Source organism: Papio anubis, chromosome 1 (genome assembly GCF_008728515.1).
Source record: "Papio anubis isolate 15944 chromosome 1, Panubis1.0, whole genome shotgun sequence".
Lineage (NCBI taxonomy): Eukaryota > Metazoa > Chordata > Mammalia > Primates > Cercopithecidae > Papio > Papio anubis.
The window spans coordinates 122,396,055-122,421,202 of record NC_044976.1 but is presented as its reverse complement, the minus strand read 5'-3'; the positions used below and the strand labels follow the sequence as shown (position 1 = coordinate 122,421,202).

General features: G+C 48.3%; 2 protein-coding genes across 3 annotated transcripts in view; both read left to right on the top strand.

Moving 5' to 3' along the window:
• The window catches only part of THEM4 (thioesterase superfamily member 4), a 50,280-nt gene extending 44,653 nt beyond the window's left edge, over window positions 1-5,627 (top strand). Inside the window, exon 6 of one of the 2 annotated variants that reach the window (XM_017947118.3) lies at window positions 5,288-5,627. In XM_017947118.3, coding sequence (XP_017802607.1) covers window positions 5,288-5,403 — 116 coding nt within the window. In that variant the 3' untranslated portion in view covers window positions 5,404-5,627. Of the gene's footprint in view, window positions 1-55; window positions 337-5,287 lie in introns of those variants that run through there. The other variant, XM_017947125.3, reaches the window with a different exon arrangement.
• A 10,455-nt stretch (window positions 5,628-16,082) lies between these two features.
• On the top strand, window positions 16,083-23,912 carry THEM5 (thioesterase superfamily member 5). The gene is given in 6 exon segments (XM_003892620.4): window positions 16,083-16,330; window positions 17,240-17,441; window positions 19,481-19,619; window positions 22,534-22,644; window positions 22,964-23,088; window positions 23,724-23,912. Coding segments are annotated over 6 exon segments (744 nt in total). The 5' UTR covers window positions 16,083-16,207; the 3' UTR covers window positions 23,768-23,912.
• Window positions 23,913-25,148: the final 1,236 nt, after the last annotated feature.

Below are 25,148 nucleotides of genomic sequence, written 5' to 3'. Positions count from 1 at the left end.
CATCAGATTGAAGTCAGTTGACAAATAATCATCTGCTGTTATTTTGTTTGTTTAGGCATATTTATAAAGCTGAATCCTGCTAAGAGTCTGACATAAAGAGCTGCTGTTGAACTCCATCCCATTCTCTCCCCTCCAGAAGAAGCAGTTGTCCCCCGAATACTCTGCTTCCTCACTGCTGAATCCTCGTAGGGAGAAGCCTGCCAACAGTGACCTTCCAAAACAGCCAAAAAGGTGTTAGCATTCAGAATATATAAGGAATTCTTACAACTCAACAAAGAACCCAGTTTAAAAATGGGCAAAGAACTTGAATGGACATTTCTCCAAAGAAGATATGGAAATGGCTAACAAGTATATGAAAAGATCCTCAACATCACTAATCATTAGAAAAATGCAAATCGAAACCACAATGATCACACCTACTAAAATGCCTATAATTTTTTAATTTTATTATTATAATTATTTTGAGGTGGAGTTTCGCTCTTGTTGCCTAGGTTGGAATGCAATGGCGCGACCTGGGCTCACTGCAACCTCCGCCTCCCAGGTTCAAGTGATTCTCCTGCCTCAGCCTCCTGAGTAACTGAGATTACAGGCACCCACCACCACACCTGGCTAATTTTTTGGTGTATCTTTTGTAGAGATGGGGTTTCACCATGTTGGCCAGGCTAATCTATAATTTTTTATTTTTAAAAATAGTGTCAAGGAGGATGTAAAAAAAAATAGAAACTTCATACATTGCTGGGTGAATACAAAATAGTGCAGCTGCTACAGAAAAGTTTGGCAGTTCCCCAAAAAGTTACCATATGACCCAGCAATTCCACTGCTAGGTGTAAATACAAGAGAAATGAAACATACATCCACACAGAAGCTTGTACACTAGTGTTTATAATAGCATTATTTGTAATAGCCAAAATGTGGAAACAACCCAAATGGCCATTAATGAATGAAGGGATAAACAAATTGTGGTACACACACACACACACATACATACATACATACATACATACATACATACATACATACATATAATAGACTATTATTCAGCCATACAAAGGAATGAAATACTGAAACATGCTGCAGCTTGGATAAACCTCAAAAGCATCACATTAAGTGAAAGAAAACAATACTATGTTTAGAATAGGCAACTCCATAGAGACAGAAAGTGGATTAGTGATTAATATGGTTTGGCTGTGTTCCCACCCAAAATCTCATCTTGAATTGTAATCCAAATTGTAATCCCCATGTGTTGGGGGCAGGACCTTGTGGGAGGTGATTAGATCATGGGGGTGGTTCCCGCATGCTGTTACAGTGGTAGTGAGTGCATTCTCATGAGATCTGATGGTTTTATAAAGGGCTTTTCCCCGCTTTGCTCAGCACTTCTCCCTCCTGCTGCTGTGTCAGGAAGGATATGTTTTCTTTCCTTTTTGCCGTGATTGTAAATCTCCTGTGTCCTCCCCAGCCATGCAGAACTGTGAGTCAATTAAACCTCTTTCCTTTAGAAATTTACCCAGTCTCGGGCAGTTCATAGCAGTGTGAGAATGGACTAATGCAGTGCTTGCTAGGGGAATGAGGGTGGTGGGCATGGAGGAGAGAACAGGAAGTGATTCAAGTGATTACTTACAGTACCGTTTTTCTAGGGTGATAAGTTTTAAAACTAGAGAAAGGTGGTAGTTACACAACATTGTGAATGTACTAAATGCCAATGAGTTGTACATTTTTAAATGATTAGGCTGAGGGTGGTGACTCATGCCTGTAGTCTTAGCACTTTGGGAGGCCAAGGCAGGAGGATCCCTTGAAACCAGGAGTTCAAGACCAGCCCAGTCAACATGGCAAACCCCATTTCTACAAAAGAAAAATTTTGAAAATTAGCCAGGCATGGTGATGGGTGCCTGTAGTTCCAGCTACTTGGGAGACTGAAGTGGAAGGATTGCGTGAGCCCAGGAGTTCATGGTTGCAGTGAGCTATGAACATGCCATTGCAGTCCAACCTGGGCAACAGAGCAAGACCCTGTCTCAAAAATAATAAGAATAATAATCAGAAAATGGAACCCTCATACATTGCTGGTTGGAATGCAAAATGATGCAACCATTCTGGCAGTTCCTCCAAAAGCTAAACAGAATTACCCAGCAATTCTAGTGGTAGGCTTATACCCAAAGGAACTGAAAAGAGGGATTCCAACAGATCGTTGTACTTCAGTGTTCATTGCAGAATTATTCATAATAGCCAAAAAGTAGAAACAACCCAAATGTCTACCTACAGATGAGCAGATAAACATAATGTGATATATACATACAATAGAATATGATTCAGCCATAAAGAGGAATGAAGTTCTGATACATGCTACAATATGGATTAACCTTGAACACATTATGCTAGTGAAATAAGATTTTAAAAGGACAAATATTGTGTGATTCTATTTAAATGAAATATCTAGAATAAGCAAAATTGTAGAAAATATATTAGAGGTTACCAGGGGGAGGGGAGTGGCAGGAATGGGGAGTTATTGTTTAATAGGTACAGAGTTGGGATGATTACGTTTGGGAAATAGTGGTAATGGTTGTACAATATTGTGAATGTAATTCCTGCCACTGAATTGTACACTTAAAAGTGGTTAAAATGGCAAATTTTATGTTACATATATTTTACCACAACTTCAGAAGGTTATTGTAATTTACCAAAAACCATTGAATTGTACACTTTAAATGTGTAAATTGTGTATTATATGAATTTTATCAAAACAAAGCTATTTAAAAAAACAAAAAAGATAATACTAAAACTGCAAGTAGAGGCTGGGCACAGTGGCTCACACCTGTAATCCCAGCACTCCAGGAGGCCGAAGCAGGTGGATCACTTGAGGCCAGGAGTTTGAGACCAGCCTGGCCAACGTGGTGAAACCTTGTCTCTACTAAAAATACAAAAATTAGCTGGGCATGGTGACGGGCACCTGTAGTCCCAGCTACTCGGGAGGCTGAGGCAGGAGAATCACTTGAACCCAGGAGATGGAGGTTACAGTGAGCTGAGATCGCACCACTGCACCCCAGCCTGGGTGACAGAGTGAGACCTATCTCAAAAAAAAAAAAAAAAAAAAAAAGCAAGTACAAGCAAACAATAAGAAGATGGCAGAGCTGACACTTGTACTACCAGGAGCCCTTTGCCAGCCACGTTACAAAATTAAAACAGCAACTGACATGTTCAATTTCACTGATCTCGCTTTAAATACTACTGTAAGATTTTTCTAGTAGAAAAATGTGAAAATATTATTTGTATTGATACTAAATAAAACTTTTAATTGTTAAAATTAAGTGGTCTGGAAACTTACCAATCTCGCGTGTGTGATATTTTGTTTTAAAGTGTTTTGTAGATATTGTTTATTGCTTAAATTAAAATTGCCCAACCAAGGGACCTTGAAAATATATAATTTCTGCGTCCTCAGGTCCTTCCTAAACATTCCCTTCACCAGCAGAACTTTTTCAGACTCATCCCACTTATCTTTAACTCTCTAAAATCTTACAGTACTATGACCTGAATCTTACTTAATTCTCTAATTTTTTAACAAGCTAATAAGCCAAAAAGCTCCTCCGGACGGACGGACGGACGGACGGACGGATTTGAGACAGGGTCACACAGTTTGCCCAGGCTGGAGTGCCGTGGATGGATGGATGGATGGATGGATGATGGATGGATGGAGGGATGGAGGGAGAGAGGGAGGGAGGGATGGATGGATGGATGGATGGTTGGATGGATGGATGGATGGATGGATGGATGGATTTGAGACAGGGTCACACAATTTGCCCAGGCTGGAGTGCCGTGGCACAATCACAGCTCACTGCAGCCTCAACCACTCGGGCTCAAGTGATCCTCCTACCTCAGCCTCCTGGGCTCATCCTCCTTGAGCTCAGGATTTCGAGACTAGCCTGGGCAACATAGCGGAGGCTCCATAGGAGGAGAAAAGATGGCGAAGAGAAGCGATTCACAGTTTTTGGAATGTGTCTAGAAGCAGCTAGGTGGAGTGAGGGAGTTGCAGCAGGAGGGAGGAGAGCAGAAAGAGGCAGGAGCAGGGAACAAGAATTGGAAGGGGAAGGGGTTCGTAGAGTCAGGGCCATGAAGTAGCTCACCTCCAACGTGGGCCCCGTTCATCCCCTTTGGGTGGCGGAGTCTGAACTAGGAGAAGCGGCCATGTGTGACCACAACCGAAGAACTGTGTCTGTCTGTTAAGCATCACAGCAGTGGGAACCCAGGCCCACCTACTAGGAGCACCCAGAGGTGAGCCTCACTCTCGGGAGAGGAACTTCTTCACCCGATCCTGAGAAAGCAGTGGTGGCTGTCATCATGGAAGCAAGGGTGTGCTTGGGTAGCCATCACCACGGAAGAAAGTGGAGGATGTGCCTCTGTCACCACAGGGAGCCATTGGAGACATGACAGAGGTGACAGCAGCACCAGCATCCACACTGGGCCCCTCAGCAGCCTCCACCCTGTTTTCCATGTGAGGAGCTGGGGCTGCCCCCTTGGCCCTAGTGGCTCCTGGCTTCTTGGGCTGCCTACAGGAGGCCAGGAGGAGCAACCCTGAAGCAGGGTAGGAAATGACACGTTGCCTACCTGCACAGGTTGGAGGTGGCTTTGCAGCTCATATACTAAACTTGGGGCACCTTCTGTTAGACCAGTATTCACACCCCAAATAGTGTATGCACAATTATGAATGACTTTAATGAAAATGAAGGTCCCTGCTGGCTGCCCTGGGAACATGTGCCCAACCTTGAACTGTGGCAGTTCACGCGCCTCCTGCCAGCCCTCCCCAGTCCTCACACTTGTGCTTCCAGAGCATAGCAGTCTGGCCAAGTGCAGATGGGGAGGGACAAAAACAGGAATGTCAACTTCCAGGGGCAGCTGACCTTAACCTTTTCATGAGCATATGTGCAATAGATTTAATGCAAGACTTTTACCCTACTTGGGAGAAGCAGTGTTAAAGAAGACATATAGAGGCTGTTTATGAAGAGGCAGTATCCATCTGCAAGTGAAAAAAAAAGATGAATTGGCCCATAACGCTTCTCTTGAGTTGTTCAAACCTACTGCAATACAAGTAATTAATTGTGAAAAAAAGAGTGATAGCTATTACTCAGTTACAATTTGCTAGGCATTGTGTAAGCACATTATTTGTGTCACCTTCTTTACTCCTTAGATACTATTGATAGCCTCAATTTACATGTGAGCAAACTTTGTGAGGCTTAAGTAAATTCCCAAAATCACACAGCTACTCTATTAAGTAGGTACTCTTATTATTCCCATTTTACAGACGCAGAAGTTGAGGCAAACCTGGGATTTGTATCTGGGTCCTCCTGGCTTCAGATCCCAAACTTCCAGCACCAGGATTCACTACCCCTCCGCAATGGCCAACACAGAAGTGCGTAAAGGTGTGATGGTGTAAGTGACGGATCTTGGAGAAGACAGAGGTGGAAGAGACATTTCCTTTATCACTGCACTTAAGGCCAGAGTTTCCAATTTGCAATTTTGAAGACATATTTTATAAAAAATAATACCCTGATCAAGAAATTGATAAAGTTTCAGGCCAGGCATGGTGGCTCACGCCTATACTCCCGACATTTCAGGAGGCCAAGGTGGGAGGACTGCTTGAGCCCAGGAGTTCAAGACCATCTTGAACAACACAGCAAGCTCTCATCTCTATAAATAATTTTTAAAGTTAGCTGAGCATGGTGGAATGCACCTGTGGTCCCAGCTACTGAGGAGACTGAGGCGGGAGAATCAATGAAGTCCAGGAGGTCAAAGCTGCAGTGAGTCATGATCACACCATTGCACTCTAACCTTGGTGACAGAGTGAGACCCTGTTTCTAGGAGAAAAAAAAAGAAATTGATAAAGTTTTGAAAATAAGGAAAATTTTGATAGTGGTATATCATTAGTGTCAATGTTAGGATCAGAATAAAACTCCTCTAGAATAATAAAGTAATGAGTAAATAAAAGTGTTAAGGACTGGAGTGGATGTTACAGAGTGGTCACTAATTATACATTAGCCTAATGTACACTAGCCGAGGCAGAAATAGAAATGAAATAAATGTTCTAATTTAGGAGACAACACTTGGGCCGTTGATTGCCTCTGAAATATGTTATTGTTCTTCAGAAAAAAAAAAAAAAAAATCTCAGCAGGTGTAGATAAAGGTGACAAAAGGAAAACATACTGGAAACAAGATTCAGGAATAATATCTACTTCACCCAAATCTAAAATATAGGAAAAATGTTTTCATAAAGTCACCCAAGTGCTCAGTGCATTTATAAAACACCCCCCGCAAACTTTAGCGATTTTCTAAAGAACTCTAGGGTTGAAACACGAACTGTAGCACTTGAAAATGAGCCTTAGCCAGAAACACCACCTTCACCCCTCCCCTCTCTTATTTTGTCTCTGTTTCATCCCTTCTCTCCCAAAACACAATCTTCACAATGGGGACATGCCTCCTCCATCACCCCCACCCTATCCATCTCTGGGTCAGAAATGTCTAGGCTGTTGCTAAGATACAATCATGGACACCAGTTGTTTTCTTGTCTGTCATCTTCTGTCCCTTCCTCCCAGTCTTCTGAAAACAGAACCATGCTGACTTGGCAGAAAGCCCTTAGAGTCAAGCTGGGTGAGAGGACTGCCAGTCAAACCTGGCCACTTGACCAGCTTTGATCATCATAGCTCCCCACCCCCTTGACCACAGACATTAGTCCAAGGAGGAGGCACATAACCTAACATTAGAGTCTTTCCTGGGATTTCATACGTGGATGATAGGTGAAGGAGAAAACAGATTGAGATGGATTTTGGAAATGCCATCCCTGAGGCTTGATGTGTGGATGGACAAGTCACGTAACCTCAATGAACTTGAGTTTTCTTCTCTTTACAATGAGGGACATGAACCAAAAGCTCTTGGAAGCACCTCCAAATTCAGTCTGAGGGTTCTGTGGGGCTTCACCTATGATTAGGTCAGTTCGTCTGGTCCAGTCATGCCCTTTCAGGGACGAGATACCTGGCAAAATTATGCATCTAGGGAAAATTTCTCTTTCATAAGCTCAGATACAAGGTTGTCCCCTTTGCCATCATTTTGCCCTTCTCCTTATCAAAATCTACTTTAGGTTCCCATTTAAACTAAGAAGTAAAATACAATAACTAATTTTATGTTATTGTATGATATAATAAACTAATGTAATGTACTCTTACATTATGACCCTTCACAGGAATATTTATATTTTATTTTATTTATTTATTGTAACAGAGATGGGGGGGTCTCACTATGTTGCCCAGGCTGATCCTTGAACTCCAGGGCTCAAGCAATTCTCCTGCCTCAGCCTCCCGAAGTGCTGGGATTACAGGCATGAGCCACCCAGCTCAGCCAGAATACCTACATTTTAAAAGAGAAGCAAAACTTTATGATGAACGATGCATGATGCAATAACTATCAACATCACAATTTCTTAAACTCATTCCAAGGCTCCCCCACATAGAAACATATACACAGTCTTCCTTCCCTTCACAGACTTTGGAAGGTCTGTGTGTGCTTGTGTGTGGTAGGTATTATGGAGGTATTATAGAGTCAATGTGGGAGTGAGCAGATATATATGCGAATGTGTGTATGTGCATGTATGTGCATTTGTGTTTATGTGTGTAAGTTTATGTATGTGTGTGAGTGTGCATGTATTTGTGTGTGAGTGTGTGTGCACACCTGTGTGTATATTGTATAGACGTGTGTGAGTATGCATGCATGCGTGTATGTGTGTGAGCGTGTATATCCACATCTGTGGATGTGTGAGTGTATCTATGTGAGTGCAGGTGACTGCATGTGCCTGTGCATGTACTAAAAGAGCCAGTTAACTCTGGAGCTGCAGTTGCTGAAGGTGGGGCGGAGAGGAAAGCCCACAGTGCCAAGGAGTCAGGCCAGCTCAGGCTAATAGAGGGTGCTGGGGAGAGCGCAAGGCTTTCTCTCTCACCCTGGCACCAGTAAACTCTACACTGAAGCGGTTATAGCTGATGGAGCCACCAAGGCACAGTGGCCATGCCATGTGCCCAGTGCCCAGCTGTGGGCAGCAGAAGTGCCCCTCCAAGGAGGCCACAACTCCAGAGTTTCCCTGCGCTGCTGAAGGCCAGGAGCCACAGCCACAGGAAGGAAAGGACTTCCCAATGAATTATTTCTATGTCTTCATAGACAGAACCCAAGACAGCCTCAGAGCTACACACTTGCAGACAGCCCAGCTTCCAGGAGGGAAAGCCATGGTCAGGCTGGTTTAGTGTGACCCAATCTTTTCAGGGCACTCAAAGAATGGAGTGTCATTGTTTTCCCTCATCCTCTAGAAGCCCAAAGATAGAGCCCTACCAGCCCCCAGGGGAAAAAGAACCTGTTTTTCAGTTGCTAATTATTCCTGCCTGGGCTCAAATGGGAAGAATTCTGAGAAGAAAGGGGCCCTCCCCAGCGCTGACTGAACAGAGTCCTGAGGACTGGCTGGGGAGAGGGGAGGTAGAGAACCGTGGCTACAGGGGATCTGGACGGGAAAGGTACCCAAAGAGGGAAAGGGCTCCTTGTCTGGGGAACACAGAGGTAGGTAGGGGTGGCTAGGGGAGAACCTTGGGAGGCTCCCCTGCAGGGACAGTGCTCAAGAGCCCCACAGGAGCCTCCTGGGGCCTGAGGAGGACTTGCCTGCACCCCACCCTCGTCCGGCTGCTACTGTGACTATCAGCAAGGACAATGCCCTACTGGGGCCACGAGACTTGCTCCATAGCCATCTGTTAGCCTGTGTTGAACACACTTCAACCCTGGGATGTCCCTGACCTTGAGGGAGGGGGCTGGTTCCTGGGCATCCTCAGCAGCTGGTGAAGTCCACATCACCTGTACTTGGAAGCCTCGGGAGCGTGGCCCCTGAGCTGGCTCAAGCACCTGAACAGCCCTGCTTCAGAGTTCTCAGAGAAGAAAGGGGCTCAGGATGTCAGGGGTGCCAGTCGTTTAATATGCTTCTTAACACGAAAGTGGCCTTACTTTGTACCCCAAGCTGGTAAAGCAGATATGCTAGTGGCACTGTGTGGCTGTCCCACTGGTTTGAAAGTATCCCCTCTCAAGCTGTGATCTGGATTTGAGGAGGAGAAGATTGCAGTACAGGGCTGGCCAGGGCCTCTGAGCCCCACCTCAGCATGTACGCATGCGCGCACGCGCCACACGCACACGCGCGCACACACACACACACACGCCCCTTCAGGATGTCACCACAGCTTTCTGAGCCTGGAGGTCGTGCCTCGCTGCCCCTTAGCATTTCACAAATAGGAACTCAGTTCTAGTTGAGCAGTGGTCAGGGCTCTGACATTTGTGGAATGGCCTCGGGTTTCCCCTCAGTCCCAACAGAGCTCCTGTTTCTGTTCCCTGCTGAGACCCCTGCATCAGCCCTGTGATCACACCGGCAGCTGCCCACACAGCCAACTCCTGCCTACCAGCTGTGTGGCTCCCCTAGGCAAAAAGTCCCTGTGCCATGGCCCAGTGGGCCCTTCAAGTCCAGCCTCCCAGGGTTCCTCTGGGCAGAGCGCTCAGTAACCATTTATTTTAGCTCCCATCCTGTGCCCCATGTTTTGTCAAGACAGTCTTTTCCCTGGTCGTGGTGAGTCCTCACCAGCCCTGGACAGTCTGAGGGTGGGTTTGTGCCTTTCCCAAAGCTGCCCATTGGCACCTTTCTCCTGTAGCAAAGACCAAAAACCTTAGAAACCAGATGAAGCACAAACACTGAGGTACCATAGAGCCAGCTGATTCATTAGTTTCAACATGCAACAATTACTTTCCTTTTCAAAGAGTCCTCTGTGGGTGTCCAGGTGTAGAATGAATCTCAAGAAGGTCCCTCCCAGAGGGAACCAGGAAAAAAATGGCTAATCTGGGAAGAGTCACAGACTAGATCTGGGGCGGGCAGACAGGCAGCAGACTCCTGGAGGGCCTGGGAATGAGCTGAGAACGAGCGGGCAGGACCGGCAGCCCACAGGATAGGATCCAGTCAGAGGCATTTGGTTTGGCTCAGGCAGTATTGTTATAAATTACGATAGCAGCATCTGAAAGTTAGAAGTTTTCACATAAAAGTCTAGATTTGCGCCAGCTTTTCTTGAAAAAGCAGAGACACTGGCAGCTGGGCCTATATCATGGTAACTCCCACATGGAGTGAGGCCAGGGTTGCCCCCAAGTCCCCGTGGGTCTGCCCGCCACCCCTATTATGCACAGCTGCTCTTGCCCAGCTTGCCTCTGACCCTTAGCTCTGCAGGTCAAGGAACCCAGCTTTCCTGAGGGCAGGGCAGCCTTGGCAGGAGTTTGACAAGGAGCCCTCCAGAAGTTGCCCGTGGTAAACCTGCAGGGGCTGAATCTTCAGGTGGGATCTGACGTCTAGAGAAGGTCCTTCCTCATCCAGAATGGCCAGATGGGAATCAGCCCGGACAGCACCACTCCAAAGTGCTGGGAGTCCCACGATCCCACGGGGAGCCAGTCAGTCCACATCAGGGGAGCTCAGCACATGTCCAAGGTGATCTGAGAAGGGCTCCCAGGGCCACCCAAGACAAGGAGGGCTTTGGGAGACTTCTGGGAATGTTAATCATCTTCATGTTTCCTCTTAGTGGTTAACAGTAAATGTCTTTGAACAAAACATGTCCTGTGAATTTGTTCAGGGGGCAACAAAGAGGACAAGGTGGGGAGACTGAGTACTTCATAGTCAGCCTTACAAGGGAAGGAAACTCCAACTCCAAAAGATAGAGAAGTGAGAGTGAGTTTAGATCTGGAACCAAGAGCTGATCTGCTGAACCTACCAAGGCCTTGGTTACTCCTGCTCTTGCACTGTGAGCCAAAGAGGTTGCTCACGCAGTGGTATTGCTGGAGCCGGGTCCTACTGGTTTACAAAAGCTGATTGGGCTCACCTCCTCCCAACTGCACAGTGACTTCATATTGAGAGCTAGAAATCAGCCACCATGGGAATATTGACACTGCAGAAATGGGCAAATGCTACAAATCAGAGCTCCCCCAACCTCACCCCCAGCCCCAGGGCAGACTGTTACATGTTTGCCTGCACACCACTGCTGGCTCTGCTGTGGACCACCGGCAGATCAGGCCCAAGACGTGCTTCTGGGCACAGGTCATACCCCAGGAAGAGAAGCTTTCAAACTCAACATGCACCCACATGTCCCAAACTGGAAATGAACCAGGCCGGCAGTAAGCTAAACCAAAACTCAGCAGGAGTTCTCAGTTGTGCTTAACCGGCACTGGCTTCCTCTTTTTTTTCTGATTGTTTCTCCAGAGACTCCAGGCCTGAGGAGGGGCTTTCTTGTCTCTGAGGTGAATTTTCTTTATTTTCTCTGAGCTAAATTCACACAGAAGGAGAAGGGTTGGGGCTAAAGTTCATGTTGTCACAAAACCCATCCAAAGTATTAGCTGAGCATCTTTCCACCTCCCTGGAGAGTTGACCAGTTGACCCACATCCAGGAAGGGCTTTGCATTGCAGAAAGCATCCACAAGGCGTGTGGAATGGTGGGAGGAGGAGTTGGAAAGGCGGAAAGGAGCACTTTCTCAATAATCCTAATTTTCTCTTCCTGGATGGCCTTGGAAACCTCCTTCACTCTCCTCCAGCCAGCCTAAGGGCCACATCCATGGTTGTACCATCAGTTATGGATGTTCTTCTCAAATACCCTAATTCTTTCCTTCTGTCATGCCCTTGATCCAGCTAGAGCTGCTCTGCAGCATCACAGACAGTGCCAGAGCCTCCTGGTAGGGAAGTGAAAGTTGACGTCCACCAGTTGTCAGCTCCTTCCCTTCGCCTGTTTTCCCCTGGACCACATCATCCAGCTGAACCTTGGTAATTATCCACTCAAGAAAATAAAGTGATACAGGAAACAAATGTAACTGTAGTATGTGGCAAGGCTGAGAGCAAAAGTTACATAATCATAATTCTGTGAATATTTGAAAGTCAATTTAACCAAAAATCGTCAAACAACCAACATAGGAGGCAACAAGATATCCAGACCCCACTGGGCTCACCATGGGAAAATCGCTGGGCGACAACCCAGCTGATGCGGCGCTCAGCCAATGAAACAGCAATTTCCTTTCCCAGGTTCACCAACGACTTTTTATTTTTCTTTTAATTGAGACACGGTCTCACTCTGTCACCTAGGCTGCAGTGCAGTGGCACAATCTGGGCTCACTATTGCCTCAAACTCCTGGGCTAAAGTGATCCTCCTGCCTCAGCCTCCTGAGTAGCTGGGACCACAGGCACACACCACCATGCCCAGCTAATTTTTTTTCTTTTTTGTAGAGTTGGGGTCTCACTATGTTGTCCAGGCTGGTCACGAACTCCTGGGCTCAAGTAATCCTCCCACCTCAGCCTCCCAAAGTGCTGGACTTAACAGGCATGAGCCACTGCACCTAGCCACCTACTGGCTCTTTATTTTTTTTGAGACAGAGTTTCACTCTTGTTGCCCATGCTGGAGTGCAATGGCGCGATCTCGGCTCACCGCAACCTCCGCCTCCTGGCTTCAAATGATTCTCCTGCCTCAGCCTACCAAGAGCTAGGATTACAGGCATGCACCACCATGCCCAACTAATTTTGTATTTTTAGTAGAGACGAGGTTTCTCCATGTTGGTCAGGCTGGTCTCGATCTCCCAACCTCAGGTGATCCACCCACCTTGGCCTCCCAAAGTGCTGGGATTACAGGCGTGAGCCACCGCGCCTGGCCCTACTGACTATTCTTAGGAGGACAGCTCTTTCCTCCTGGGGCCACCTTGCTGGATCCAGCTCCCAGCTGTCAGGGTCGCCTGAAGATCCATCCCCTCTTGCTCCCCACTCGCCTTTCCTCTGACTTCTCTCCAGTTCACCTACCCTTCTTAGGATTTTTCTTTTTCTATCCTGTCTTCTCAAGTCCATCCTTCCAGATCAAGGATGGACCCAGAGAATGAAGGAACGCCAAGTGCCAGGGGAGGCCTGGGCAAGCCACAGGCACAGGGTACCAGCTACAGCTGTTGCAGTAAACTGAGGACCAGAGAGACAGATATGGAAACACAGGAGGATGTTTATTTTAAGGTAGGCACTGGCTCAGTGAATTCACATCCAAAAAGCTGAGCATTGAACAAAGACTGAGCAGGATTTTTATAAGCAGGCTTACAGAAGCAAAACAGAGGCAGTTCATCATATAATGACAGGTCACATAATCTATAGCATAACTGATGACTTGGCATAACTTGTGTCTTTGCATAGCTGGTGGCCTTGTAGCTGTGTGGAAAGAAAAAAACAAGAACTGGCTAAATACAGACAGACATTTGTCCATTTTTTTTCCCTTCATCCTTGCTCCAGACAGGGGATGTCTGGAGCCTATCCCTTTGGTTTCGACTTCTCGAACAGCGTTATCTTATAACTGTCTTTGAAGTGAGCTTGCTAGGCAGAGGAAAACTTGTTCTTCCTTTCTTTTTAACTTTTGCCTTGTCACATTCTGGGCCTTGGCTTTTACTTCTCAGACTAGGTCACTACGACCTTCTTATAGCCTTGTCTGTTACTTTTCTTGGAGTGAATGAATGTAGTACTTATTATTATTATTTTTTTTAAATTTCTGCCTCACAGCAACGGCTGTGGCCCAGGGCTGAAAATGAGTGCTGCCAGATCTTCCCACTTATCTGGGGATGGCAACCAATTCAAGTATCTTTGCTTAGACCCAGAGCCTGAATCAATAAAAAAAAAACTGGTTCCAGCTGGGCACGGTTCCTCATGCCTGTAAATCCCAGCACTTTGGGAGGCTGAGGCAGGTAGATCAGCCAAGGTCAGGAGTTTGAGACCAGCCTGGCCAACATGATGAAACCCCGTCTCTACTAAAAATACAAAAATTAGCCGGGCGTAGTAGCAAGCGCCTGTAATCCCAGCTACTTGGGAGGCTGAGGCAGGAGAATCACTTAAACCCGGGAGGTAGAGGTTGCAGTGAGCCGAGATGGTGCCACTGCACTCCTGGGAAACAAGAGTGAGACTCTGTCTTAAAAAAAGAAAAAAAAACTGGTTCCCCCAGTCCTTGAGGATGTTTAATTCAAACCTTTGCAGGAGGTGAGGAGAAATATTTATATTCCAGTCTTCTTCTAGGGCAACAAAATACAGAGGGTGAACCAAATCTTTTAAATTTCCGCATTAAATCAGTTTCATCTTTCGGAATCTGCCAAAATTTCATAATCATCACAACTATTATTATCATCATCATCATTGTTATGATTCCACCTTTGCACAGGTCTGATTTTTTTTTTTTTTTTTTTTCTGAGACAGGGTCTCACTCGGCCTTCCAAAATGCTGAGATTACAGCTATGAGCCACCGCATGAGGCCTGATCTTTAGAGCATGCTTTTATTTTATTCAATTTAAAACTGGGACTTTTTTTTTTTTTTTTTTTTTTTGAGGTGGAGTCTCGCTCTGTCGCCCAGGCTGGAGTGCAGTGGCACGATCTCGGCTCACTGCAAGCTCCGCCTCCCGGGTTCATGCCATTCTCCTGCCTCAGCCTCCTGAGTAGCTGGGACTACAGGCGCCCGCCACCACGCCCAGGTAATTTTTTGTATTTTTAGTAGAGACGGGGTTTCACCGTGTTAGCCAGGATGGTCTCGATCTGCTGACCTCGTGATCCACCCACCTCGGCCTCCCAAAGTGCTGGGATTACAGGCTTGAGCCACCGCACCTGGCTGCTAAAACTGGGACTTTTAATTGAAAATTGGCAGTTTGAATTCAATAGAAGACACAACGCCACCAAATAAAGCCCACCGCCTTGCAGATGTTGGCTGAGTGTCCCTTCCCACACACAAAGCCTCACTGCCACGCTCACCTCACTCCCAGCACTGCCTGCTGACATCAGCCACTCCCTGGGCATGGGGTTCCCAAAGCATGAGAGTATACCTGCCAAGTTGTTTCCTCCCAAATTATGTTCTGCCCTCCCCATCAAGCCCTCCCCCACCCCAACTCCTATCCCCAGCCAGAGACCAACAGGTGAGACTCTTCTGTGCTAACCCTTGTCTGGGATATAAGAAGAGGTGTCGGCCGGGTGCGGTGGCTCATGCCTGTAATCCCAGCACTTTGGGGGGCTGAGATGGGCAGATCACCTAAGGTCAAGAGTTCAAGACCAGTCTGGCTAACATGGCAAAACCCCATCTCTAGTAAAAAAAAAAAAAAAAAAATACAAAAATTAGCTGGGTGTGGTGGTATATGCCTGTAATCCCAGCTACTCCGGAGGCTGAGGCAGGAGAATCACTTGAACCTGGAGGCGGGGGTTGCAGTGAGCCGAGATTGTGCCATTGCTCTCCAGCTTGGGCAACAAGAGCAAAACTCCGTGTCTCTCTCTCTCTCTCTCTCGCTCTCTCACACACACACACACACACACACACACACACACACACAAAAGAGGTGTCTAAGGCTGTGAGTTGGTTTTCTGAGTCACAAAATCATACCAGAGTTTTCAGTCTGGTATACACTGCAGAGCACATACCACAAACACTCCACCAGCACCCTCCAATCAAGGGACAGGCTTCCCTTATCCTTCTGGAAATATTCTTGGATTTTCCCTCAGAACCGCCAGGCAGGCCGGGCGCGGTGGCTCAAGCCTGTAATCCCAGCACTTTGGGAGGCCGAGACGGGCGGATCACGAGGTCAGGAGATCGAGACCATCCTGGCTAACATGGTGAAACCCCGTCTCTACTAAAAAATACAAAAAACTAGCCGGGCGCGGTGGCGGGCGCCTGTAGTCCCAGCTACTCGGAAGGCTGAGGCAGGAGAATGGCGTGAACCCGGGAGGCGGAGCTTGCAGTGAGCTGAGATCCGGCCACTGCACTCCAGCCTGGGCGGCAGAGCGAGACTCCGTCTCAAAAAAAAAAAAAAAAAAAAAAGAACCGCCAGGCAGCTCTCCAAGGCTCTATATACCCCATACTATTTGTTTATGTACTTGTTTACTCCTTTTGCAACTCAAGCCAGTCCTGCTGCCTTTTCATGCCCAAGCAGCATCTGCCCCTCCCCAAGCACTGGGTGGGGCTCTTAGACCAGTTAAAGGCGCTGAGCATCTGTGGGTGTTGCAACACGCCAGCCCAGCCTTGCCTAACGCTCTGAAAGAAAGCCTGCGACAGAAGGGAGAGAAGTGGCCCCAAGTGCAGCTGAAAGCACTCCTTGGGAGTCAGCCAAGACCCTCCATCCAAGCAGGGCCAGATCCTTGCACTTGGCCATGATAAGGAGAGGCTTCCAGGTGGCAGCAAGACTTGGCCACCACAGACGCCTTCTTGGGGCCCCCCGTATCCTGCCCAGACTCAACCCTGCCTCAGCATTTGGATCCTCCACAGACTCCATGGTAAATGAGTTCCCAACTCAGCCAGATGGGCACTGTTTTCCCAGAAGCCTAGGGCTTAAGGAGCACCCCAAATCTCTTCTTCCCAGCCCATGGCCAGGGCAGGTGGGCAGTGTTCGGAGGAGCAATTTGATTTGGAAAAGAGAAGGTGCTCTGGGATACCAAGTAGCCCCCATTCAAAACTAAAACCACCAGGAGACCTGCATCTGGCTCTGAATCTTGTGTGGCCACCAACAAATTGCTTTCCTCCTGTGGGACTCAGACTATTGCAGCAAAGCTGAGGTATCCCCAGACAGAGGACCCAGTCTGTGGCATTGACAAGCAGCTCACATGCTGCCTACAGTTGTGACTGGTGTGTGAGCAGGTGATGCTACAGAGGACTTCCTTACGTCACAATACCTCTGTGGGGGCCCAAACGTGTTTCAAAGGAGCCACCCTGCCCAGGCAGGCCCACAGCAGTGGGCAGAGCTGGAGTAGCCCCTGAGGTGGGGGTTGCTGGAGTGGTCCTCAACAACTGTGGCCCTGCCCTGCAGAGGAGACAGCATCTAGTGCGACCACCAGCTCTCACATTCACATGCTTGGCAACCTTGGCCATATTCCCTCAGTTTCCCCATCTGTACAGTGAGGCTAACATGAGCAGTTGTCAACTTTAAAGAACTGCTCACATGTTTTCAACAGAACAGGGGTACATCGAGCAGCATGCCCATCATCTCTGGCCCCACTCCTTGCCCACCCTTCCCTTGCTCTTTAGCATCCCTGGGCCCCATCACCCATACCGGTCCGCAAACCCCCTGCAAGGAAGATGGGCCCTTTCCCTTGGATTGATACTCTGGCAGAAGGGATGGAGAAGCCCCAGCACCCAGGAGCCCCACTCCAGGACGCTGTCTAGTCATTCTGATTTTTCCTGCCCAGTTCTCAAGATTCTTGCCAGAGAAGACAGAGTTGAAGGATGATGCTCTTCCCAATGCCAGCTGGTGTTTGGACATGCTGTGCCTGTACCAAGAATTTCTGGAGAAGACCAAGTCTAGCGGCTGGATCAAGCTGCCCTCCTTCAAGTCTAACGGAGACCACATCTAGGGACTCAATCCTCCATCTGGACTGGCAGTTTCCTCGGGTAAGGATAGGGCCATGAGCACACACATCCCAGCCGCCCTTCCCTGTGTTCTAAGACTCTGAGAAGCAACTTCACAGACCGCCTTCCAGTTCTCAGCCCAGTTCTTCCTGCTGTCCAACTCCACCCCTCATGCTGCAGCCCCAGGTAATAGGCGGTGGGTGTCCTCTCAGGTCTCCAGTTCCCCTCCTCCCATCTGAAGCAGCACACCCTGGTGGGCCCACCTTTGCTCCCAGCCAAGCATGTCTCCACTGGAAGACAGCCAGCCCAGCTCCCGCCCTGACTTCTCACTGACTGCCCCTCCCTAACTATCAAGCCTCATTCCAAGCCTTCTGCCCCAACCCCATGAAAGCCCTTGGACCCCACACCCCTTCCACTGGAGGCCCTGCACATCATCCCTGCTTTGCCGGGTCTGGAGCAGCACTTCTGAAACACCTATTGGATCCTAATGATAGAGCTTCCACCTTCGTGTGTGTGCACACTCGCACGTGCACGCATGTGTATCTTCCTCATAGTGTATCTCTCACTCATATATGTGGTCTTCCTGCCTAGTGATGAAGGAGTGGTACAGGGGACAGATTACCCTTGGGTTTATGGCACAAACAAAGCAGAGATACCAACATAATTTTTTTTTAAAAGAATTTGGTACTTCCAAAAAAGGATATAGCAGTGGTAGTTGTCTTGGGAAAGAAATCAGAACTTTGATGGATTTTCTGCTCTTATTTTACTGTTTAGTATTATTCTTTTGAATTATATGTGAGTTACATGAGTAATTACATTTTCAATTTTCAATGCTTATGGTCTCTTAAAGTCTTGCCCTGGCCCTGATCCTATCTCCATTCTCAGCCAGGGCACTTCCTGCATGCTTCTCCCCGAGAAACTTCCTGCATGCTTCTCCCCCAGACGGAAAGGCTCTGTGAGGACAGCAATTGTGCCTCTGCTCCCAGAGGGAAGGCTCCCTGGGGGTGGACCTGGTGTCCTGTGGGGAAAAGAAAGAGAGTTCAGACTATTACTGTGTCTATATAGAAAGAAGTAGACATAAGAGACTCCATTTTGTTCTGTATTTGAGATGCTGTTAATCTGTGACCCTACCCCCAACCTTGTCCTTGAAAGAGACATGTGCTGTGGTGACTCAAGGTTTAACGGATTTTGGGCTGTGCAGGATGTGCTTTGTTAAACAAGTGCCTGAAGGCAGCTTGCTGGTTAAAAGTCATCACCATTCTCTTAATCTCAAGTACCCAGGGACACATGCACTGCGGAAGGTCACAGGGACCTCTGCCCAGGAAAGCTAGGTATTGTCCAAGGTTTCTCCCCATGTGAGAGTCTGAAATATGGCCTCGAGGGAAGGGAAAGACCTGATCGTCCCCCAGCCTGACACCCGTGAAGGGTCTGTGCTGAGGAGGACTAGTACAAGAGGAAAGAAGGCCTCTTGGCAGTTGAGATAGAGAATAGCATCTGTCTCCTGCCTGTCCCTGGGCAATGGAACATCTCCGTATAAAACCCGATTGTATGTTCTATTTACAGACAAAGGAGAAAACCGCCAAGGTGCTAGCGGCAATGCTGCTCTTTATGCACTAAAAAGGTTTATGGAGATGTTTGCATATGCATATCAAGGCACAGCACTTTTCCTTAAACTTGTTCTTGTCACAGAGATCTTTATTCATATGTCTTACTGCTGACCTTCTCCCTACGATGATCCTATTATCCTGCCACTTCCCTTTTCTAAGATAGTAAAGATAATGATCAATAAATACTGAGGGAACTCAGAGACCAGTGCTGGCGCGGGTCCTCTGTATGCTGAGCGCTGGTCCCCTGGGCCTAGTTTTCTTTCTCTATACTTTGTCTGTGTCTCATTTCTTTTCTCAAGTCTCTCGTTCCACCGAACGAGAAACGCCCACAGGTGTGGAGGGGCAGGCCACCCCTTCAGTGTACTCTGGTTTTCTCTCCTTAATCTTGTACCAGAGGCAAGACTCAACCAAATGGTGCTGTATCCTGACCATGCCCTCCCTTCTCCGGCTGCGACACTGCCCATCTCTCCACAGACAAGGGTGACTGTCGCATCTTCACCAGGTGCATCCAAGTGGAAGGACAAGGCTTTGAGTATGTCATCTTTTTCCAGCCATCCAAGAAGAAGTCGGTCTGTCTTTTCCAACCAGGCCCCTACCTGGAGGGGCCCCCAGGGTAAGGTCACTGGTAGGACCTTGGCTGTCTCCTGGGCTTGACTCAGCAGGCAGGTTCAGCATCCATCAGGCTGGCACTGGAGACTCCATCTTTCTCTAAGCGGGGAGGATGAGAGTGTGGGGCACTGGGCTTCAGCCTCACAATACCAGGCCTGGAAGGACACACAGGGTTATCTGGCCTAATCCCCAGTGTGCAGATAAGGGCTCCTCATCAAAGTCTCAAAATTTTCCAGACAAAAGACCTGAGAGGCCACTTTGAGAAGAATGTGGTACACTTGGAAGAGGGCAAGATCTGGAATCTAGACTCTGACTTCCTGTCCTGCTCGGCTGCTGCTGGCTGTGGGACTCCGAGCAAGCAATTTGACCCCTGGTCTTTAGTCTTCTTACCTGAAACCTGGGGCAATAATATCTACCTGCCAGGATGACCAGAGATATGATATTATGGGCCTACGTGTGCATGCTCATGAACCATAAAGCACAGTATAGCTATCAGACACTTCTATCCAAAACCCACGTTCTACCCATGGGGAAATGGAGGTGCACACAGCTAAAGTAACTTGCCCAAGGCAGCACTGCAATCAAAGTCAGATCCAGGACAGTCGGATCTGGCAGGTGAGATTCCAAGTCCACTGTTTTCTCCACTCCACTTTCCACTCCATGGTTGTCCCCCTTATCCTCTATCCCTATGCCTGCTCCAGATGGTCACTGAAGGCTGGAGGTGGTGCTGGAGCTCCTGCAAGGGAAAGAGAGACAAGAGAGGGCAGGAGTGGCTTTAGGGTCCTGAAGCCTGACAGAGGCTAAACTGGGGTTAAATAGAATCCAGAGTGCTAAATAGATGTCAGGGCCTCCAGAGGCTGTGGATGCCAACTGCAGCCTTCAGTCACTTTGGCCATAGGATGTGCAGATACTATGAATTGTTCAAAGTCCTGTCCAGGCCATGGACTCCCTCCCTTCTGAAGCATGGCTGAAGCATGGCTGACTTTTATTTAGGAGCTGATGGAGGTGAGGCCAAAGAGGCAGAGGAGGACCATCCAACACTGAGGCTAGTCAGTGGATTGAGGGGTTGGGGGTCTAGAGAAGAGATTAGTATCCACGAGGCCCCTAGACCATGGGGAGTGGGAAGGAGGAGTTACTCGCTGGCCAAGAGCTACTCTCTAGATCCACATACTAGCCAATGGGTCCCCAGGTTGGCCAGTGAGGACAACGTGTCCTTTGACACCAACTCTTTTCACCCTCTTTCAAGCAATTTGGGAGGCAGAGAGGGAAGTGCTTAAGAAGCCTATAATCCCAGCACTTTGGGAGGCCGAGGCAGGCGGATCACCTGGGGTCAGGAGTTTGAGACGAGCCTGGCCAACATTGCGAAACCCCGTCTCTACTAAAAATACAAAAATCAGCCGGGCGTGGTGGCAAGCGCCTATAATCCCAGCTACTTGGGAGGCTGAGGCGAGAGAATCGCTTGAACCTGGAAGGTGGTGGTTGCAGTGAACCGAGATCGCACCACTGCACTCCAGCCTGGGTGACAGAGCGAGACTCCATCTCCAAAAAAAAAAAAAAGAAGTGTGTAAATTACATTTGCAAACATTTGTTTATTTAATCCGCTGAGATCGGAATTGTGAAATTCATGGTGGAAAAACTAAGGCTCAGAAAGGTTTAGCAATTTGCTCAAGACAAACAGGTAGTGAGCTGTGGGACAAGGAGTCCAACTGGGTGGGTAGAGACCAAAGAAGCAGGGAGGGAAGGGTCTGGAAAAGCCACTGGTCACAGGAGCGGGAGGGTAACCCATGGCAGTACAGTGTGCACAGCTGATCTGGCTCCGTGGAGAATTGGGACTGTGCTTTTGAAAATCAGGGACTCAAATCTGTTTGATGTTAATTGAATTCTAAAATTGGGTGCCTTTCTATTTTCCCCAAATTAGCCAACCATGAAATAGCTGACATGAAGCTTGCATAAGCAAGAATGAACATTTTATGGGTTTTTTTTGTTTGTTTGTTTTATTTTGAGACAAAGTCTTGATCTGTTGCCCAGACTGGAGTGCAGTGGCGCAATCTCAGCTCACTGCAACCTCCATCCACCAGGTTCAAGCGATTCTCATGTCTCAGCCTCTCGAGTAGCTGAGTTACAGGCACTTGCCACCACACCCATCTAATTTTTGTATTTTTTAGTAGAGACAGAGTTTCACCATATTGGCCAAGCTGGTCTCGAACTCCCGACCTCAAGTGATCCGACTACCTCGGCCTCTCAAAGTGCTGGGATTACAGGCGTGAGCCACTGTGACCAGCCATTCTGTGCATTCTGAATAAAGCAAATATCTGCAGCATTTGAGCATTTCAGCTCAATTTCAGCATTGAGCCTGCTGAAGTGGGCTCTCTGCTTTCTGTGGCAATGCTGCACAGAAGTGTGTCATGCCAGCCCTTGATAGGTCATAAGTTATGTTTCACATTTACTTATCTTGAGATGTGGGCCCCGCACTGGCTGTAGTGACTGGTAAGGTGAGAAACAGCCCAGGGTTGTGCCTCAAAGACTGAGTCACAAAGTTCAGGGACTTTTTCATTTCCTGTATATGCCCATCCTTCCAAATTATGGCAGTTGTTGCCAGCAATTAGGTAATGAATCAGAAAAATGTTTTCTATTAACTTTATCAGAAAAAAACATTTTCCCTGATGGAGTGTCAGTGGCTACAAAAGCATGCTGAAGCAAACCAGAAAAGCTTAGTTGATTTTGACAGGTCTGATCAGATGGGATGCACCTGTTTCCTTCTTTTCTATTTGGCTGCCCTGAGGCTGAAGGTCTATGTTTGGAAGGGTCTAGGGAAAGGGAGAGGTAGGGTCGCCACAGGAGGAAGGGAAGGCCCAGTGAGGGGGTCTGCCCAGTGGCCCCAGCCCAGGCCTTGCTCCTCACCTTACCCCCACCCCCAGGTTTACCCACAGCGGGTCCCTGGCAGCCATGATGGACGAGACCTTTTCTAAAACTGCCTTCCTGGCTGGAGAGGGGGTGTTCACACTAAGCTTCAACATCAGGTTCAAAAAGTAAGTACGGGCCTTCGGGGCATTGACCAAAGTCATAGCCCTTTTCATCCCTGGGGGTGGCCATCCCCAGCAACTGGGGTGTGGGAGCCCTGCCTGCCACTCTCCTTCCCCAGCCCACTCCCAAGCAGTTCCTCTAGTCCCTGGCCAGGACACAGCCTCTGCTGTCCAACTTTGGGAGCTGACAAAAAGGCCGTGAGCCCAGGGCCACCTAAGAGTCCTCAAGGCAGGGAGGGATGAAGAGAGGGAAGAGGACACAGAGAGTGAAGGGATGGGGAGCCAGGTTCACATGAAAGATGGGCTAAGCTGCCTCCTCTCCCAGCTTGATCCCCATGAGCTCTCTGGTTGTAATGGACATAGAAGTGGGAAAGATTGAGGACCAGAAGCTTTACATGTCCTGCATCACCCACAGCAGAGACCAGCAGACAGTTTACACCAATTCCTCAGGTAAAGGAGCCCCCAGCCCAGCCCCAGGCCCTGTCCTGCCACCACCCACCCCCAGAACAAACAGGAGGAAGGAAAGATGCCAAGGATTCTTCCCAAGCTGCAGTCCAGCTTCTTTTTTTTTTTTTTTTGAGACGGAGTCTTACTGTGTCGCCCAGGCTGGAGTGCAGTGGCCGGATCTCAGCTCACTGCAAGCTCCGCCTCCCAGGTTCACGCCATTCTCCTGCCTCAGCCTCCCAAGTAGCTGGGACTACAGGCGCCCACCACCTCACCCGGCTAGTTTTTTGTATTTTTTAGTAGAGACGGGGTTTCACCATGTTAGCCAGAATGGTCTCGATCTCCTGACCTCGTGATCCGCCCGTCTCGGCCTCCCAAAGTGCTGGGATTACAGGCTTGAACCACCGCGCCCGGCCAGTCCAGCTTCTTTAGGGGAGGGATAGGGCACCTACTGGGGACACAGATGAAGTGAGGGAGAGCAGAACTAGGATTTTTTTTTTTTCTATGTATGAGTTATCCAACCTGTAACAAAAGGACAAGACCCAGGTAATGGGTAATTTGGAGCCAAATGCTCAGAGTGTCCATCAAACTCCTGCCATCTCAGTGCAGCTCTTGCAGCTCAGCTCACCCTTCTCTTACAGGTGTTTTCCTTCAGCTGCAGCTGGAAGAAGAGTCTCCCCAGTAACAGTCACTCTGCCTGCAGGAGAGCCTCCCACTGCCTCCCTGCCTGCCTGGGACCCACCAAAGAGCAAGAAGGGGTCCTCAAGAAGCAGTTGGTGAGGCAAGGGAAAGGACCCTTTTCTCTGAGTAAATAAAGTCTCACAGCCCCATTCTCGGCCCAAGGCTTTTCTGTGGTTGGAAATCAACATCCTTCCAGGGCATCCCATATACCCACCTTCCCACTCAGCACCGACTGTAAAGATTTACTGAGTACCCACCAGGTGTCAGACACTGTGTGAGGCACCAGGCATCCAGAAGTGAAAGACAGGGCCGCAGCCTCAAGATGCACAATGCGGAGGCGAGGTGCCAAGTCACAGAGTGCCCTATCATGCTCCTCCCACACCCACTCTGGCTTCTATCATGAGTGCAGTGTCGTCTCAGAGGAAGGAGGGGGCAATTTTACTCTACAAAAGCAATCAGAAAACATCTTCTAGAAGAAGCTCTTCCTGAACTGTCTCAAAAGTTAAGTGCTGGTCACTAGGCAGGCAGGGGAGGGGAGGATATCCCAGGCAGAGGGAAAGTAAGACAAAGCAGCAGAGGTGTGAAAGTGTACAGGGACTTTGGAGAAGAGCAAGGTGTTGAGGAGGGCAGGCATCTAGGGAAAGATAAGGTGGGCAGGAGCGAGCCACGGGAAGGCTTCATAATCCCTGCCGGAGAGCTGGAACTTTGTCTTGCAGGCAACAGGGAGCCTCTAAAGGGCTTGGGCTGGGGAGTGACAGAGCTTTGTTATTTAGAAAGATGACTCAGTGACAGTAAGGCATCAGCAAGACTGAAGGCAGGAGCGCTGGTTAGGAGATCCCTGCAGGCTTTACACTAGAGAGCCTGCAGGGGTCAGAGCTGCGAAGCTGAGAGATGTGGAAAAATGTTACAAATACAGGAAGTGCAGGACTTTGCCACTAGTTATACAATGTGGATCTGTGAAGAAGAGCTGTCTAGGATGACTCCAAGTTTCTGGCTTATGGGTTTCCAGGTGGTTATCACTAGAAATACAGAAAGAGATGGGGGTAAACAATGAGCTCAGTTTTACATGCATTGAGCTTGAAGTGCCCATGGAACTTGCACCATGTGGCAAGTGCCAGCAGGAACATGAATATTGTGATATGGAGCTCGGAGAGATAAGCTGCTGACTCAAATTGTGAGCCAATATAAAATGTGACATGAGGCTGGGCACGGTGGCTCATGCCTGTAATCCCAGCACTTTGGGAGGCCGAGGCAGGCGGATGATCTGAGTGATTTGAGAGTCGAGAAAACTCAACTCATGACCAACATGGAGAAACCTCATCTCTACTAAAAACACAAAAAAATTAACCAGGTGTGGTGGCACATGCCTGTAATCCCAACTACTC